The sequence below is a fragment of the Chiloscyllium plagiosum genome, chromosome 47, assembly GCF_004010195.1.
Source record: "Chiloscyllium plagiosum isolate BGI_BamShark_2017 chromosome 47, ASM401019v2, whole genome shotgun sequence".
Lineage (NCBI taxonomy): Eukaryota > Metazoa > Chordata > Chondrichthyes > Orectolobiformes > Hemiscylliidae > Chiloscyllium > Chiloscyllium plagiosum.
The window spans coordinates 4,765,396-4,783,120 of record NC_057756.1 but is presented as its reverse complement, the minus strand read 5'-3'; the positions used below and the strand labels follow the sequence as shown (position 1 = coordinate 4,783,120).

Below are 17,725 nucleotides of genomic sequence, written 5' to 3'. Positions count from 1 at the left end.
ACTGAGGGAGTGCTGCACTGTCGGAGGGCCAGTGCTGAGGGAGTGCTGCAGTGTCTGAGGGTGAGTGCGGAGGGAGTGCTCCACTGCCAGAGGGACAGTGCTGGGGGAGTGCTGCACTGTAGGAGGGTCAGTGCTGTGGGAGCACCGCGCTGTCGGAGGGTCAGGGCTGAGGTAGCACCAAGCTGGGGAAGGACCACACTGTCGGAGAGTCTGTGCTGAGGGAACACCGCACTGTTGGAGGGTCAGTGCTGAGGGCGCATTGCACTGTTGGAGGGTCAGTGCTGACAGAGCGCTGCACTATGGAAAGGTCAGTATTACAGGATTCCTGTGATCCGTGCAGAGTGACAGCAACAGTCTCATATGGTCATAACTGCAAGAGCATTGTTCGATTGGGTTGCCACTACTGCATAAAGACTGTACATTTAGAGGCATGGACAACGGATGTGCTGAAAATATCAGGATTCAGATACAACTTGCACAAAGGTGAAACACCTGAACTTGTGAAATCAGAGGATCACTTTGCCTGTGGAGACACTATTGAAACATTGGTGCGTTGCTTCTTAAGTTCTCTTCTCTACAGGGCCGAGTATGACCAGTGGGAAACTGGCCCAGTACATATTGGCATTGATCTGCTGTTGTAAAAACCCAACGAAGCTGACCATTGACAACGAATTGAACCATGGCATCAACCTGGAGTCATTGCTTTCTGAGAAGCTTGGCCAAGAGATTAAAAGCATCGGTAAGGATTGTCAACAGGCAAGGGGAAAGCTGTAAGAACAGAGACGCGATGCGTCTTATCAATGTGTTTATTTACCAGGGGTTTCTGGCTAGTCCGGTGTTTAGAATCACAAGTGTCATAGAGTCACACAGCACGGAGACAGACCCTTTGATCCAATCAATCCGTGCTGACCATAATCCAAAATTAAACTAGTCCCACTTGATTGTGTTTGATCCATATCCCTCCAAATGTTTCTAATTCATATACTTATCCAAATGGCTCTAAAACATTGAAACAGTATCTGCAACCATCACTTCTTCTGAAATTTCATTCCACATGCGAGCCACTCTGTCAAAAAAAAAATCAATGCAGCATAGAGTCATAAGGCATGGAAGCAGACCTTTCAGTCCAATAGTGAGCATAATCCTAAACTAAACTAGTCTCATCTGCCTGTGCATGGTCCAGATCCCTCCAAACATTCGTGTACCTATCTAAATGTTTTAAAAATGTTTTAACTGTACCCACCTCCAGCATTTTCTCTTGAAGTTCATTCTATATGTTGAACTACTGTGTAAAAATAAGAAAAAACCCTCATGACATTTTCAAGTCATTTTCCTCTCACCTTAAAAAAAAGAGCTCCCTAGTTTTGAAATCGCCCACCCAAGGGAAAAGATACCTGCCATTTAGCTTATCTACACCCCTCATTATCAGCTATTCTCCTTCCCTGATTTGCTATGAAGAATCGTTTTGTTTGCTTAACTTTCTTTCTGTCTTTGGGTCTGTCTCCACCTATCTGCTCACTTCACCAAGCGCCCCCAACACCCAAAACCTGTCATCAGCATAGGAACCAATGACTCCCAGCTCTCTTCACAGTTGGGAATATGGATCATAAGGCTCGAAACATTAACTCTCTCTACAGATGATGTCAGACCAGCTGAGTTTCCCCATCAATTTTCTGTTTTACTTTGAGGGGCTCAATATGCAGCTCTTTCTATGAGTAGGGGCTGTTAAGATTGCCAAACAATCTCCTCTTTTGTTGTAACATGACTTGGGCTACTGTCTGTGTGAAGTTTGCATGTTTTCCCTCTGTGTGTGTGTGTGGATTCCCATCAGTTTGCTCCCACAGTCCAAAGATGTGCAGTTTGGGTGAATTAGCCATGCTAAATTGCACAGAGTGTTCAGGGATATGTAGGTTAGGTGTATTCGTTAGGGTCAAACGTAGACTAACTGGGTAGGGGAATGGGTCTGGGTGGGTTAATCTTTAGAGGGTCAGTATGGACTTGTTGGACCTAATGGCCTATTTCCACACTGTAGGGATACTATAATTCTGTGATAATGAGAAATCTTAACCTTCCTCTTGTGGGAGTGGCATCGGGGGCGAGTGATGCAAAGTGTAGTGTCATTTGTAAATATATGCCTGAATAGCACACAGAAAATGAATTTCTAAAACTGAGAATAGGACTTTGGTATTCTTCAACGTTTTAACATTTATCCTCCTCTGCTCCTAGAGATGAATACACACCCTCTCACCACCTACTACCAAGTTGCACTTGCTGTGCTTGCACTTTGCCAAGATGATTACTTGATTAGGAAGAGCGATATCAAAACTTTCGCACAGGCTGTGATGAACGATGAGCTCTCCTACAGAGGTCACTTCTCAGTGGGTAAGTGAAACACGTCAGAGAGGGTAGGTAAATGTCAAGTGCAGAGCGGCTGGTGAGAGGAAGGGAGGAATAAAGGGAGACAAGAACAGGCACGGAAAAGAAGAGAGAGGAAGGACAGAATGAAAAGATGAGTGACGTGGGAGCAAGATAGAGAGGAAGACATGGTGGGGAGCGACACAGAAGGAGAGACTGAGAGAGGGCAAGAAACAGAGACAAAGTGAAAGATGGCTGAGAGATAAAGAAAGTGTGAAAGGGAATAAAGGGAAAGAGAGAGACAGACGATGGGGAGAGAGAGAAAGACAAAGAGGGTGTAAGAGGAATCAAAGAGAGAGAGAGAGACTAAGAAATCTTCGGCGCATCACAATGTCATCTGTGTGTCCCACTTAACCAGGCTGTCTCCTTGAGACATGGGCATGTCACTCCTTTAGACCAACTGTCTGTTCAGTGGAAACGTGCTGCTGAGTGCCATTGAACCAATCTTACTTTCTACTTGTCAACTGCATTGATCCACATATAAAACTGTTTCTCCTCTGGGAAAAAGAATAATTACTTTCTCCCGTATGTAGTGGATGATGCCCCATTGGAATCACATTTCCCTGCCTCTCGAAAGGTGTTGTGTCCCCCTTTAATCGGTTTGGATTCTGTCGACACGAGCTGCCTGGACACATTAACCTTTCTGTTTCTCCACTAGATACGGGTGCTATGGCTGCCATGGCCTTTAGCTGTCTACAAGGTTCCTACAAGCCAGCTGACTCCATCAAGATTGCCTTGACAAAACTGATCATGCAGATTTACTGTGCAAAAGAAGCTCAAGGAACAATTGGAAATATCTATAGCACTGGCCTGGCCATGCAGGTAAGATTCATGTCAGAATTATTGGCACGAGCAGCGAGCAAAGTGAGACAAGAGGGGAGTAAGGAGAAGCATTAGTGGAAGTGCTGAAAGAGAACAACGGACAAAGTGTAAGAGATATTTGGAAAGAGATGATAGGAGAGAAAAGGTGGATGGGTAGAGGGAGACGGAGAGTGAGAGAAGTTTATTGGTTGAGATTTGGGAAGAGAGAGAGAGAGAGAGTGAGTGTCCATGAGGGAAAGGGAGGGTGTGATAAGAACTGAAAAGTGTGTGTGTGTAGAGTTGGGGTGGAGGAGAGGAGTTAGGGGTGGGGGGGGTGTGCACGATAAAATTGAGGGTCTGAGCTGCAGGAATGAGAGGTACCGGGAAGATGGCGAGAGACAGAGAGATATGGACAGAAATGGATAAAGAGGTGATGATGAAGATGGAAAGAAAAATTAACTGAAGGTATAAAATCGCACGGGGACAGTGAGAGAGAGAGAGCGAGGAAGAGAAAGTGAAATAAATTAAAATAGAAGGAAGAGACAGCGACATGAAAGAGAGCCAAAGGGGCAGGAAGAGAGCAAGGATGAGGCACAGGTATCAGAAGAGACACAGAACACTGGGGGAAGATGGACAGGAAAATCAAAGCAGGGACAGAAATTTCAGTTTTGATTTCACCTATGTATGGAAATCAAAGTAATACACTGTGTGTGGGCTGGGCTAACCATGATATTTAGAAATGAGAACGTACAATGCCCTTTTAAAAACAATCAAGTCAAGATCAATAGAGACTAGAACCCTATCCAATGCTTGTGTAGTCTCGTCATGCCATATGAATAATGAAACTACACTCCTCATGTAGATTCAGCAATGTCAATGGCGACTAAAGATACATACAATGCTCCTCGTTTGTTTGCACCAATGCCGAATCAACTAGGAGAGTCTACAATACACTGAATGATTTCATCATCATTTTAATCTCACAAATCTCTTCCATTTTACATCAAATCTCAGTCATCGGTGTGTTTTTTAACCAGAGTTTTTTCTTTTAACTTGCGGTAGAATGCTTCGGAGTATACATGGCACTTGACAAGAATGATTGTTTAGAGTGAGGCAGGGAGTCTTCTGTTTTTCTGAGGGTTGCTGATGTGAGAGACAAAAGTCGAAATGATGAGCAACCTACTTGTGCTAACTACAGACTGGTAGAAAGTGGCGTGCTGCTAATGACATTGGATTATTAGTTCAAAACACTGACCGAATGTTCATGGGACAAGAACACCGTAGATGATGGAATTAGGCGGTAAACAGAATTTAAAAAGCAAAGTTGAATAACACACGCTGAACAGCCAGCATGTAATGACTTGTCAGAGTCCATCAAGTTTCCTCATGCCACTTTGCAAATGAGATCTGCCACACATATCTGATATGGCCTACACGTGATTACAGACCCACAGCGTCATGTTTGGCTCTGAACTGTCATCTGGTCAGATTGGGATGAACAGAACATATGGCTGAGCCAAAGAGACCCAGATCCCATAAACTAAGAATAATAACAACTGTAGATTTCTAAATAATATTTCCATATGAAGTGATGAAAGCACTTTCATGTTTATTAACATCACTGCTATTCAACACTTGTTCCTTGACGCTTGTGGATTTATGTTGCATAACTGCCAACCTAAGACATTGATCATTTATTAAGACCTTCCAGTTCACTGAACAGACTTCATGCAAATCTCTACTTAAATAACAGCTTCGAAAACCCTGTTCACATATTTCAAGCCGTGAGAACATACACAGACAAAACATAATCCAGAACATTTTAACACACTCAGCACCATTCAAAATAAAATATGAAATGTCTAACAACTCTCAGCTATTAGAAAAAAATGATCATGATTCAAATCATAATCTTCACCTTAAAAAAGCGAAATTTCTTTCTTTCATCGCTGCATAGGAGCAGGAGTAGTCCATTCAGCCTCTTGAAACTTTTCCACCATTCAGTAGTTGATCTGTGGCCTAACGATATCCATACTTTTGGCTCACATCTCTTTGCTTAACAGAAAAACACCGAAACTGTTTCCAATTTAAAATTAGCAAGTAATCCAGCACCCACTGCTATTTGTGGAATAGAGTTCCAAACATTTAACATTATTTGTGTGTAGAAGTGCTTCCTAACATCTATGACCTGGTCCTAATTCTCAGACTATGTCCTCTAGAATGTTCTACCCATACAAATAGTTCCTCTTTACTTGCCCTGCCTATTCCAGTTAATATCTTGCAGAGTTCAATCAGATCACCATTTAACCTTCTATATACCAGAGAAACAGGTTTAATTTGTGCAATATTTCCTCCTAACAAACACCAAAGTCCAGGTATCATTCTACAATCACTCGTCATTGTTTATGCCCTGAAGCCCAGTTATCCTTATGTCATATCCTGTAATGTTCATTACTCTGCTGCGGTGGCAAGGGGAACAGTCAAATTCTCACCTGCCGTGAGAAACGTTATTTACAAATCTGGTTGAGGTAAAATTGGGGAAATGTCAAGTATTCACCTAACAAGTGTTATCATGTCATACAGGAGGTCCATGGCTGATTGAGCATGTGGCATTCCCTGACTCTATCCCTCTCATCTTTCACTCGCAGGCTCTTATTGCTAACAGTGATTTCATTCCATTCCCCGTCTGGAATACTTCAAAGATTACAGAGAGAGTTGTGGAAGAAATCAGCCAGGGAGCATTCTCAAACCCGGAAATGGCTTCACAGATCTTGCCACCTCTGCTGGACAAAACATACCTGGAGGCTGGTAAAGGGTGCTATGGTGGAGTAAGTGGTAAGTTTATGCCGAATTCAGGTGAATACAGAATATGATGGAATATGTGATTCCAGTGATTATTAGTTCCTCATTTGACTGTTAGCCATACACTCCAATGGCTCAATGTCAATACTCTAGCCTGACATTCTTTAGGTAGCCATTGCTGAGGTAAATGGAAGTGCAAAGGGAACTCCACACTGTTGGATTGTCAGTATCTAGGGATTACTGCACGTTTGATGAGTCAGTATTGATTATACACTTCACTCTCAGAGGGTCAGCACTGACAGTGAGTCAGTGCTGAGACTACCACACTGATGAAAGTTCAGAAACGGAGAGCTGCCAATTAGCGGATACCAAGAGAATGATGAACAATTAGAACAGCATTATCGAGGAACACTGCATCCCCTGAGGGTCAGTGATGCAGGGAAACTGTCACATGCAGTGCTGAGAGAAGGTAGCACTTCAGAGAGGTCCCAGCGTGTTTGTTTACAAGTAAATGACTTGCTGTACTACACTGTCAATGAACAGAATGAGCATAGAACCATTGGTATTTTGAACTGAATAAGCCAAGTAATGCTGAATGGTCAACCATGTAGGTTAGATGCACTGCAGTGGAGCAATACTAATAGAACACCACTCCTGAAAAGGACCAGCATTGACTTTTAGCTGCAGAATTGAGGGATCCACAGCAAGGGAGCCTTCCTCTGCTTTTGTGTCAGATCTGGGGGAATGTTACATCATGGAAGAGTGAGTATTAAAGGCACGTTACCTGTTTGGGCATCAATACAGAGTGAATACTGAACTATGAGCAGGGTAGTGGGGAGCAAATGGTGTACTTTCAGAGCATTCACACTCAGGTTGCGCTGTTCTTCAATGGATCTTGTACTGAAGAAGCTTTGTAACATCAGGGTACAGTATTGTCGGCATTGACTGGGGCAGGCCCATGTGAGATGTGCATTGCTGTTGGTGCCATCTTCCAGAAAAAGAAAGAAAGAGTTACATTTCTGGACAACAGTTAACCCCATGATAGTGAAGGCTGATCATTCCGTTGTCAGACAGAGATGAGTTATTTCTCTCATATTAGCTATGGCTTTTACTGTGCCTTGGTGGGACATCCATATTATTTACAACTGAGCAGTCCAAGCTTGGAGGATGCAGAATGTTATAGAGATAGAGAACACCTTTGGAATGTAAAGTCACAAAAGTGGAGGCTTGTCTGAACTCAAGGGGTTGACCAAGGTGTGGAGAGTTGAGGAGATTGCGGTGTAATGGAAAGGTGTTAAGGTTGCAAAAGCTTACAAAAGTAAGTGTGGTGGTAGAGGAGGAATAGTTTACAATGGTAGAAAAAGTTTTAGCGACTGGGGGAGTCACATGGAAAGGGTAGAGTTGTAGGGCTAGAGGATGTGGCAGATGGGTAGAGATGGATCTAGGGGCTGCTGCAGAGATTAGAGTTTAGAGGTTAAAATTGGCCAGAGAAAAGCGGCAAGCTGTAGACTATTACCATGAAAGTGTTTGGCTGTGTGATGCCATGCCAGATTCTTATATACCATGTTCTGACCAAGTACCATAATTGTTTTGATACTTGAGACAACCAGATCAAATCAACCACCCTACCACTGTGTTCACAACACAGTAAAGTTGAAATACTCCTTAATGCCTCTCAAAATTGACCAAATGGTTTGTAATGATACTTTTTAAAAAGCCAGACAGGATCAAACTTTGTGAATAGATATAACAGAGAACAGGTTTACAGCTAAACAAAAGATTTATCAATTTATTAATAACAGAACAAAGTTAAACTATAATATAATCTAATAAATGTCTATGATTTTAGTGCAATCTTCTTTGATTCTAGCATTGCCCATTTCTGTGCGACAACATTATTAATGCCTCCTGACACAGGGTATTTCTTTGCAGTTAGTCTCAAAATTACTGCTAAAATGGAGGGTTCCCTGGGCTTCTTGTCATTCAATTCAGACTTGTCAAGTTGGCATTCCAACTTCTTTATTTAGTTTTGCTTGTGAAACTTGTTCAATTCCAAATAGTTTTCCCAAATATAACCAAGCTAGATTTGCTTGGTTTCTGCAGACCCTTCTCCCCTTTACGGTCTCAATCATAACTTAGCCTACTGATTGGTCTTCACTGCAGCTGGAATGGCATTCTGTTCATTTTTCCTAACTACACCTGGAACATGGGTGCGGTAACTTATTTACTTTATAGCACCACTTTCTACAACGTCTTATGTCCGGCTGCAATTAACTTGTTCCAGTCCACCATAAAGTCTCTTATCGATCCCATATCGTCAGCCTTACCCAACACATGAAACGTAATCGACTAGCTCACTGAAGTTGCTTTCACAGGCACACGAGACTGCATCTTGCTTGGTTTTTGATGGCACCAAATGCATGCAGATAGTTTCCAAAAGGATCGGCAGAATAGTCATTTCATTCTTAAAATGGAAATTCTATTCTCTGAACTTTTATTAATTTAGTAATGAGAACACAACCAGGGCTCAATAAAATCATATTCCTGTAGCTTTCGGAGGCACAATCCTTTTTGACTTGAACATAGTCCCAAATAAAGTTCAAACGTTGCCCATCCCACGTCAGACTGACTGCCTCCCAGGGAGATCCCAATTAGAATTCAAAATCTTCATCTGTTTCAGCATAAGGCCACTCTGGAGTCGAAGTTCTGTAGAGCAATCTTTAACAAGAAGTAACATACAATATTTAGGCCAACCCTCGTAAACAAAATGCTGTATTTTCTTTGTAAAATGACCTGATGCTCATAGTCTAAAGGTCACCTTCACCTCCAAGCTCACTTGTCACACCTTTAATTGACATTAAATTTTTTTTTAAAATACTCATAATGAAATGTCAACAAGGGTTCTAACATATCTATTTCTCTTTTATTTAGGAACACAGTCAAAGGCAGAGATGAGCTATAACAGAATGATTACTGTGGACTACACTGTAAATGATGGTTCACGTAATCATTCCACTCATCTAACTGTCCATGCAGGTACAGTCCTTATCGATATTATGGAAATTGCACAGGCAAGGGATCCAGAATACTTTCGGTGAGTCATGTCAAGCATTGTTGTGTAGTTATAGCTACCTGTACTAACACACCAATGCATAGTGGAAGATTGTGCGAAGGGACTTTATTCTAAATTATGATGTTGAGATAAATATGGGACATTGAGATGGAACATTGGGATGGGAGATTGTGAGGGGAAACAAAGTGGTGATGGGGTTGACAGTTGTGAAGATAGATGGGTTGAGGAGGGGGGAATGGAGTGGGTGAGAGATGAGGATCAGTGCTGAATTGATTGTAAAATGCATTGATTGTAAAATGCATTGGAGGAAGAGGCAAAGTTATAGGTTGGCATCGGATTTTAGTGGGTATCAAGTGGACAGCTCCACAAGGGAGTGTGAATGTCTGAAATGTCTGCTGAAATAATTTTGGTGTGGAATTGGGGTTTGGGGTGTCTATAGGAGGGATGGTAGCTTCGAGACGATATGCAGGATTGAATTATATGAAATGGTTCGATTGCTGAATTTGAAATGTGGAAATATAATTCATGAATACGACATCATTATTGACCTCAGAATGTGAAGTATCACTTGGCAAGAGAAAAATATACAACCTAACACAAACAAAAGTTCCTTGCATTTCCCAATGGAAATCTTACTCCCTCTCATGAGAATCGGCATTGTGCACAAAAAATTACATTTCTTAAAAGGAAACTCATCTACACCTCATGAAAACTTCGTCATGCCTACTAACTAAGCATGCACTGAAAATCAAACCTACTGAATTCTCAATGGAAAGTTTTGCGACTCAGTGAAAACTTGCCCACACTCGCTGGTGTAATATTCCATCGAGCACAAATTGGAACTTCACTCACACACAGTGAAAACTCAGTTTCCCTCTACGGAAACACTCTTAGAACTCCACAGAATCCCACTCAGCCTTAATAGAATATCTGTCACACTTGTTGGAAAGTCACTTGCGCGCAATGGCAACTTATTTACACTCAGTGAAACTGATGCTTGCAACAAAATCTCACTTGTTTAGCTGTTTAAAATTGCTTTCACTGAATGTACACGCACTCTAATTCAATGAGAATTTGCACTCAATGGAAACCTACCCATACTGTAAGGAGATTCATTCACATTGAATGGAGACTCAACGCATCAACGGAAACCCATTTTTCTCTGCATGGAGATTCATTCAATGAACATTAATTCATGTTCAGTGGAAATTTGATCACACTCAATGGGAACTGCTTCATATTCAGTGACATCTCTCTTATACTTGTTAGAAACTTGCTGACATTCAGTGGGAAAAAAATCTTCCAGGAGAAAGTGAGGACCGCAGATGCTGGAGATCAGAGCTGAAAATGTGTTGCTGGAAAAGCGTAGCAGGTCAGGCAGCATCCAAGGAACAGGAGAATCGACGTTTCGGGCATAAGCCCTTCCTGTTGCTTTTCCAGCAACACATTTTCAGCGACATTCAATGGGAGTTCACACTCAATGAGAAGTCAGTGATACTTGATAGGAACATACCCACAGAAGAACGCGAGGGCTGGAGATCAGAGTGGAAATGTGTGGCGCTGGACAAGCACAGAAGGTCAGAGAGCATCCTCAGAATAGGACAGTCGATGTTTCAGGCATAAGCCCTTTATCAGGAATGCGGACAGTTCAAGAGGGCGGTGCCGAGGAGGGTGTCTGATCTGGGATGAAGTGGGGGGAGGGGCGATGAGGAAACTAGTGAAATCAATCTTAATACCGTGTGGTTGGAGTGTCCCCAATTGGAAGATGAGGCTTTCCTCCTCCAGGCGGCGGCAGGCTAGGATTTGGCGGTGGAGGAGACCCAGGACATGCACATCCTTGGCGGAGTGGGAGGGGAAGTTGAAGTGAAATTCACCCCCATTCAATATGAACTAATCCACTCTCTGTGAAAGTTCACATCGACACAATGCAATTTCACTCGTATCCTAACAGAAACTCATTCACATTGGAAGTAAACGTACACTAATTAATAGCTCACACAAGCAATGGAAATTTGCTCGCAAAGCAGTGAAACCAAAATCACGATGAGTGGAAACTAGCTCATGTTCAATGCTAAGACACGTATTTGGTAGAAACTCATTCACAGTCAAAAAAAAAAGCTGATGATCAAAAGGAGCCCATTTGTACTTGAGTAAAATGCAACGATTCTTGAGAAAAGTGATTCATGCCCAATATAACATCACCGACACCCTATTGAAACTCTCTCACGCAATCAAATCTTTCACGTGATGTAAACTCAGTTACACTCAACGAACAGAGACATAATAATTGGAACATTGTTAAACTCCATGGACTTTGAAATTCACTGAACGGATGTACATTTTCATTCCACGCAGATGGAATTCATTTTCAATCAAAAGAAGCTCTTTTCCAGGGTATGGAAGCTCACTTACTCTAAAATAGAAAACATCACTCAATGAACGATACTTCCGTTCGGCAACTCAGACTGGAAGGGGTAGAAGAAAGAGCCAAGGGAGATTTTAGTTTCATGTTCACAGTGAGAAAGTGTGTGAGAGAATGACAGAGAGAGACCCAGGCACGCATACACACACCAAAAGAGAGAATGAGAGGCGGATAGGAAACAAGGCAGAAAGAAAGGAAGAAAGATGGAAAGGGAAATAGTGAGAAAGACTATCAGGGAGAAACTTCAAACGAGAATGCTGAAACGTGATAGATAAAAGATAAACAGTGGCATGGACAGGGTAGGAAAACCACAGGAGGAGAGAGATACAAGTAGACGCAGTTTCCAATTTAAATAAAAAAATAAGAGAAATAGAAAGAGAAAGGAAAGAGATCTATAAGCTGAAAGAAGATACATATGATCTAGGTAATGATGGAATGAGATAGAAATAAACAGAGGAAGATCTTGATATTGTGTCTACTTCCAGTCTCTGAGTATGGAACCGTGCAGGAGCTATGCTTCACTGACACAATAGACAACTCATCTTTCAGAGATTAAGTGTTCAGGAATCTATCTGACCTTGAAACTTGTCAATTATATGATGTGTGACCACCTCTGTGTTTGAATATCAACACATTATTCCCACATGTTGTTGTACCCCTCATTTAGATTCAAGGATATCCAGACTTCCTTGGGCCCCTTCATCACCAGCATTGGTGGTATTCCGGCCAGCAGTGATGAAAGGACCTTTTGGCAGTTTCTGAATGGGACTGTGCCAATTCCTGTTGGTAAGAAAGAAATTATGTTTGTCTCATGTTTACACTACCTATCATCAACTGTGAATGCCCAATATTGAGGTGCAATAACATCAAAATCATTGTCATCAATTCAGTACGCATCAGATTCCATGCAGAGGAATGTGATAAAGAAAGATATGATTAATTTTGCTAATAGTGATGGAGGTGTGCATAGAGGTCAGAACACTCTGAATATAACTTGACAGACACCGACCACTGGTATACTCCTACACAGCAGTCCACCTTAGGTACTGTCAAGACAATAGTACAGAAATCTCGTGGCTTTGAGCATCTGACTATAGAACACTTCACTGGTCTTGATCATCTGACAATGCAGTTCATCTGACAGTATTCCATAGTGAGTATTGAAAATCCTAATGCTTCTTCAATACCCACATGTTGAAAGTCCATCTATTCCTTATGACTACTCTTCTGACCTTGCAGTGCTCCTGCCAATCAACGCACAGTGCATTGATCTGCAAACTTTGCCACTTAGAAATTGCATGATTCCTTCAATCCTGCCCATCTCATATTTCAGTGCTGACACACGACTGAATGTTTGAGGCTATGGCACACCTTCAATACAGTCCATTCGAACTTGCAGTGTTCCTTCAGTATGAGCATTCCAAAAGAGCAGCACTTTTTCAATACTTATTGTTCCAGGATGCTTTGCCCCTTTAACATTGAGCCTGCAATGCTCTGTTTTCTGAATGTTGGTTATGGACTCGGTCAGACCTTCTGAAAACATTTCAGGAAGGTAGCCCAGACTCTCACTTTCCTCATTGTTTTAAGCAGGTGTAGAGTGGATATCCAAGGAATAATGAAGCTGGCGCAAACACTTAGTTTTAAACAAAATAGAATTTATTTGCTAGATTATCGAATGAAACACAGACAAAAGAGAACAGAATATAGAGTAATTTAACTGCTTAGAAACCAAATAGATTCTATCACAACTTCACGGTGCTCTTCTAAATACATGCAACATTCCCCATAAACATCCCCTTAGCAAAGAAAAGGTAAAGTCAGATACAGGTTCTTAAGGGGAAGAGAGATGGCAGTGAGATTTAGAATGGAACTTCCTTCCACTGTAGCAGTTTCTTTCGATTCCCCAGCTTCAACTGACTGTTTGCCAAAACCAAACCCAAACTAGGGAAAGCCGAACTTTCATTGCAGAAGCTTTTTTTCTTAGCTTAAAAGCTTCCTCGAGTAGATAAATGCAGACAAAATGGGACATCTGTCTTTACGGCCCTTCTGAGAAACCTAACCTTCTTAATGGACATCATCACATGTTATTGTTGTGCATGGATATGTGTTGCTTGCTATTCTGCTCCCTGGAAGAATATCATGGACAATCATTGTCTGCTTTGCTGATTATAAGTCCTAAAAAACTCAGATTTAACTCTGTTCTTTTTCTTAGGTGTCGCAGAGTACAAACCTTCCAATGGGGAACATGTCATTGCAAAACTGTCCAAATATTGATTCATGATAGTAGAGAAAAAAAATTCAGGTCTTGGAAAATAGTCTGAGACTAAGAACTAGTGTATGTTAGCAAGGTATGTGCACAGAGTTTCAAAAATGGTTCCTTTGCGTATTAATCAATAAACATTCCACTCTCACAGCAAACAAACGTCTTTCCAAGTTAAAGAAATACCACTGACCTCGACATGACCTTACTCTGATTTTTGGCATGAGCTAACTCTGATACTGATATAACCACACTTGAAATCTGCCCTGAACCTAATCTTAACTCCAAAGTGAAACTGACCTGACCCAATGCTGACTCCGATGTGACCCCCCCCAATTTTCACATACCCCTTAGTTGACTTGCCATGAGCCTTTTATGACAGCCCCACCTATCACCCAGGACTCCTTCATAATCAGAACTTATTGGCACCCATGTTATAAAAGATCCTATTTTGACCTCTTTGGCTGACCCCTTGACATGCTGTCACATTGGCTGTAGCCCTGGCTTGACATAATCAACTGGATTATTACCCCAAATGGATGTAAGCTGAAAATGTGTTGCTGGAAAAGCGCAGCAGGTCAGGCAGCATCCAAGGAATACGAGAATCGACGTTTCGGGCATGAGCCCTTCTTCAGGATCACTATGCTCATGCCTGAAACGTCGAATCTCCTGCTCCTTGTATGCTGCCTGACCTGCAGCGCTTTTCCAGCAACACATTTTCAGCTCTGATCTCCAGCATCTGCAGTCCACACTTTCTCCCAAATGGATGTAAGCCGCATTGACATCAAAGTCCCCTAAAGCCATCCAATTTTGCCTTTGGAAGATTCTGCAGCCCTGCAGAATTGTCAGGAAGCCTCCTCTGTGGCTGTGAAAGTGCTTTTTTTATTGTTTTAAGAGTACCCTTGGACAACCAATTCCTTCCTCAAGGGCCTCAGTAATAAACTATCATGCCATTCTGGACAGACATAAGCAATTCTGCATCTGACAGAGGAGTGTACCGTACCGAGGTTGAAAGGTAGATTAATGACATTCAAGTCAGCAAGTTGGGAGGATTATCGATCACTAAGCAATAACAATTGTAATCCTCAGGAAGGAATTGATTATATACTTGAAAAGGAAGGCATTTACTCGGGAAGAACAATTGGCGTCTGACATTGATTCCTACCACATATCAAAGAATGATTACAGGTAAAAAGCATTGAGAGTCCTCCTTTAGCAAACTCCCATAGCTACATGAACTACACCTACTTTTGTCCTGTATCCTGCAAAAACACCATCCCATTTTCCCAATTCCTCCCTCTCCGTTGCATTTGCTCTGATGAGATGTTCCACTCCCAAGCATTCCAGATGTCCTCCGGTTTCAACCAATCGTTTTTAACCCCCTTTTCATCCAGACAACCCTCCACAGTCCCTCCTCCATTCCCTGTTCTACTGCTCTAAACACCACCTCTCCAAACAGATAGTGTCCACACTTTACCACCCTACCAGCCTTGGCACCCAACATATCATCCTCAAACTCTTCTGCCAAGTCCAATTAGATTCCCAAGAACATCTTCTCCTCCCCATCCCTCTCTGCCTTCCACAAGGACCGTTCCCTCTGCCACTCCTTTGTGCCACACTCCCCACCAATCCCTCCAAACCACCCCCCCCCCCCCAGTGCCTTTCCATGCAAGCGAAAATGATGAAACATCTGTCCTAATAATACCTCCCTCACTCCTATCTAGGGCTACAAACAGTCCTTCCACGTGATACAGACGTTCATCTGTATCTCCTCAATCGTAGTCTAATGCATCCGGTGTTCGCAATGTGGTCTTCTCTGCATTGGTGAGACCAAATGTAGACTAGGTGGCTGTTTCACTGAGCATCTTCTCCTGGGCTGAAATGACCAGCTTGACCTCTTGGTCACCATCCATTTTAATTCTCCTTCCCACTCCCCCTTCGACATTAGCATCCTCAGCCTCCTCCATTGCCACAGTGAATCAGACCACAAATTGGAGAAACAACTCCTTATCTTCCAGTTAGACAGTCTACAGCCCCCGATTAACCTTACCACCCATCCTGCAGCTCCCTTTCCAGCCCCACCTCCTCCCTTCCATTCTGCCAGCCAACCATTCCTTCTGGCTACCAAAGTGATTCATCCCTCCCATCGACCAACCAGATTGTACCCATGATCTTTGATCAGCGATCACTTTCTTGCCATTCTGCTAAATTGCCCACCCACCCCCAACTTTATCTACAGCTCCCCCAGCCCTAACATCTAGTCTGAAGCAGGGTTTTTCCCGAAACATTGAATTTTCCACTTCCTGATGCTGCCTGGCCTGCTGTGTTCTTCCAGGCTCCTGTTTATTTCCTCTGGTACAGGGCTAACCATGCGACTCAAGCAGCACTAAATGTCAACATGACTACATAAATCTCAGCCCTCTACCTAAAGTGGCAGGGAAAAGGCAATGAAAAGGAGACAAGTTCATACAGAGACTGAAGAAGCTGGAATTGTTTTCTTTCAAGCAGCAACAATCAAAGGACTCGAGACAAGGCATTTGACCTCAATTCTGACAGGTATCCATTGTGTGAATGAGAGAAACTGTTTCCAGTGGTGGCATGTGAGGTGACCAGAGGGAACAACGTCAATTCAATCGATAAATGAATCAAAAGCAAGAGACAATGGCAAATATATTATCATGGCAAGTTGTGGTAAGGGAGAGCATGCTTTCTGAAAGAGCAGAATGAAGAAGAACTTTCATCTAAACACGTTCAGATGAAACAAATGCAGGGTTATAGGGAAGAGCCATGGATTGTGCCGAATTAGATAACATGGTCAAAGGTGAGCACAGGAATTCGAGGCTGAATAGATCTATAGAACATAGAACATAGAAGAATACAGCGCAGTACAGGCCCTTTGGCCCTCGATGTTGCGCCGATCCAAGCCCACCTAACCTATACTAACCCACTATCCTCCATATACCTATCCAATGCCCGCTTAAATGCCCATAAAGAGGGAGAGTCCACCACTGCTGCTGGCAAGCCCCAAGTGCCTCAGTCTTTCCTCATACGATTTTCCTTCCATACCAGGCAACATCCTGGTAAACCTCCTCTGCACCCGTTCCAGTGCCTCCACATCCTTCCTATAGTATGGCGACCAAAACTGCACACAATATTCCAGATGCGGCCGTACCAGAGTTTTATACAACTGCATCATGACCTCAGGACTCCGGAACTCAATTCCTCTACCAATAAAAGCCAGTCGCCATATGCCTTCCTCACCGCACTATTTACCTGGGTGGCAACTTTCAGAGATCTGTGTACATGGACACCAAGATCCCTCTGCTCATCCACACTATCTATGTGCAGAATCAACTTGCAATTTTTACCTGTGCTGCCCCGGTATCAGTATTCTCACTGTAAAATGAAATACACAACTGAACAATAAGAACCATTGAACCTACTCTCTGACTGCATTTGTGATTTATTTTTCATTGATTAATGCGCAATAACAAGTTGCAAAGTAATGAACCACAGCCACATTGAGTCTTTTTTTAATAGTTAACAGGCCTCCCTCAGTCACGGAATCTTTAATTACAGAAAATAAACCTGGCAATCGTTTCTCCTTCGCATATACTTCCTGGGTCAACTACAGGGCAGTAATCATTGGTCACAAAGGCATACATTCCAGAAGGAGTTGTCACAGGAATAGTCAACATTGATTGTGAACTCTTATGAGATTTCATGGCATGCTGTCAAATATGGTGAAGGAAACCTTCGCCAATTATCACGGAGTCCAGCCCATTGGGTAATTATTCTGTTTTCCTCCTTGTTGGACATCACTTGGAGAAAACACTTGGCAAGGATGCAAAATGTACTCTGGGAGTCTGGGGGGGAGGTGGTGGGTGGTGGGGGAGGGGAGGACTACAATATTCAACTGCAAGAGTGGCTCGGCAGTAATCCAGTGCAGACT

General features: G+C 42.6%; 1 protein-coding gene across 1 annotated transcript in view; it reads left to right on the top strand.

The window, feature by feature from the left end:
• The window catches only part of LOC122544259 (transcobalamin-1-like), an 18,546-nt gene extending 4,222 nt beyond the window's left edge, over positions 1–14,324 (top strand). Inside the window, exons 3-9 of the mRNA XM_043683336.1 lie at positions 581–739; positions 2,227–2,382; positions 3,074–3,237; positions 5,865–6,051; positions 8,950–9,112; positions 12,181–12,299; positions 13,726–14,324. Coding sequence (XP_043539271.1) covers positions 581–739; positions 2,227–2,382; positions 3,074–3,237; positions 5,865–6,051; positions 8,950–9,112; positions 12,181–12,299; positions 13,726–13,787 — 1,010 coding nt within the window. The 3' untranslated portion in view covers positions 13,788–14,324. The remainder of the gene's footprint in view (positions 1–580; positions 740–2,226; positions 2,383–3,073; positions 3,238–5,864; positions 6,052–8,949; positions 9,113–12,180; positions 12,300–13,725) is intronic.
• Positions 14,325–17,725: the final 3,401 nt, after the last annotated feature.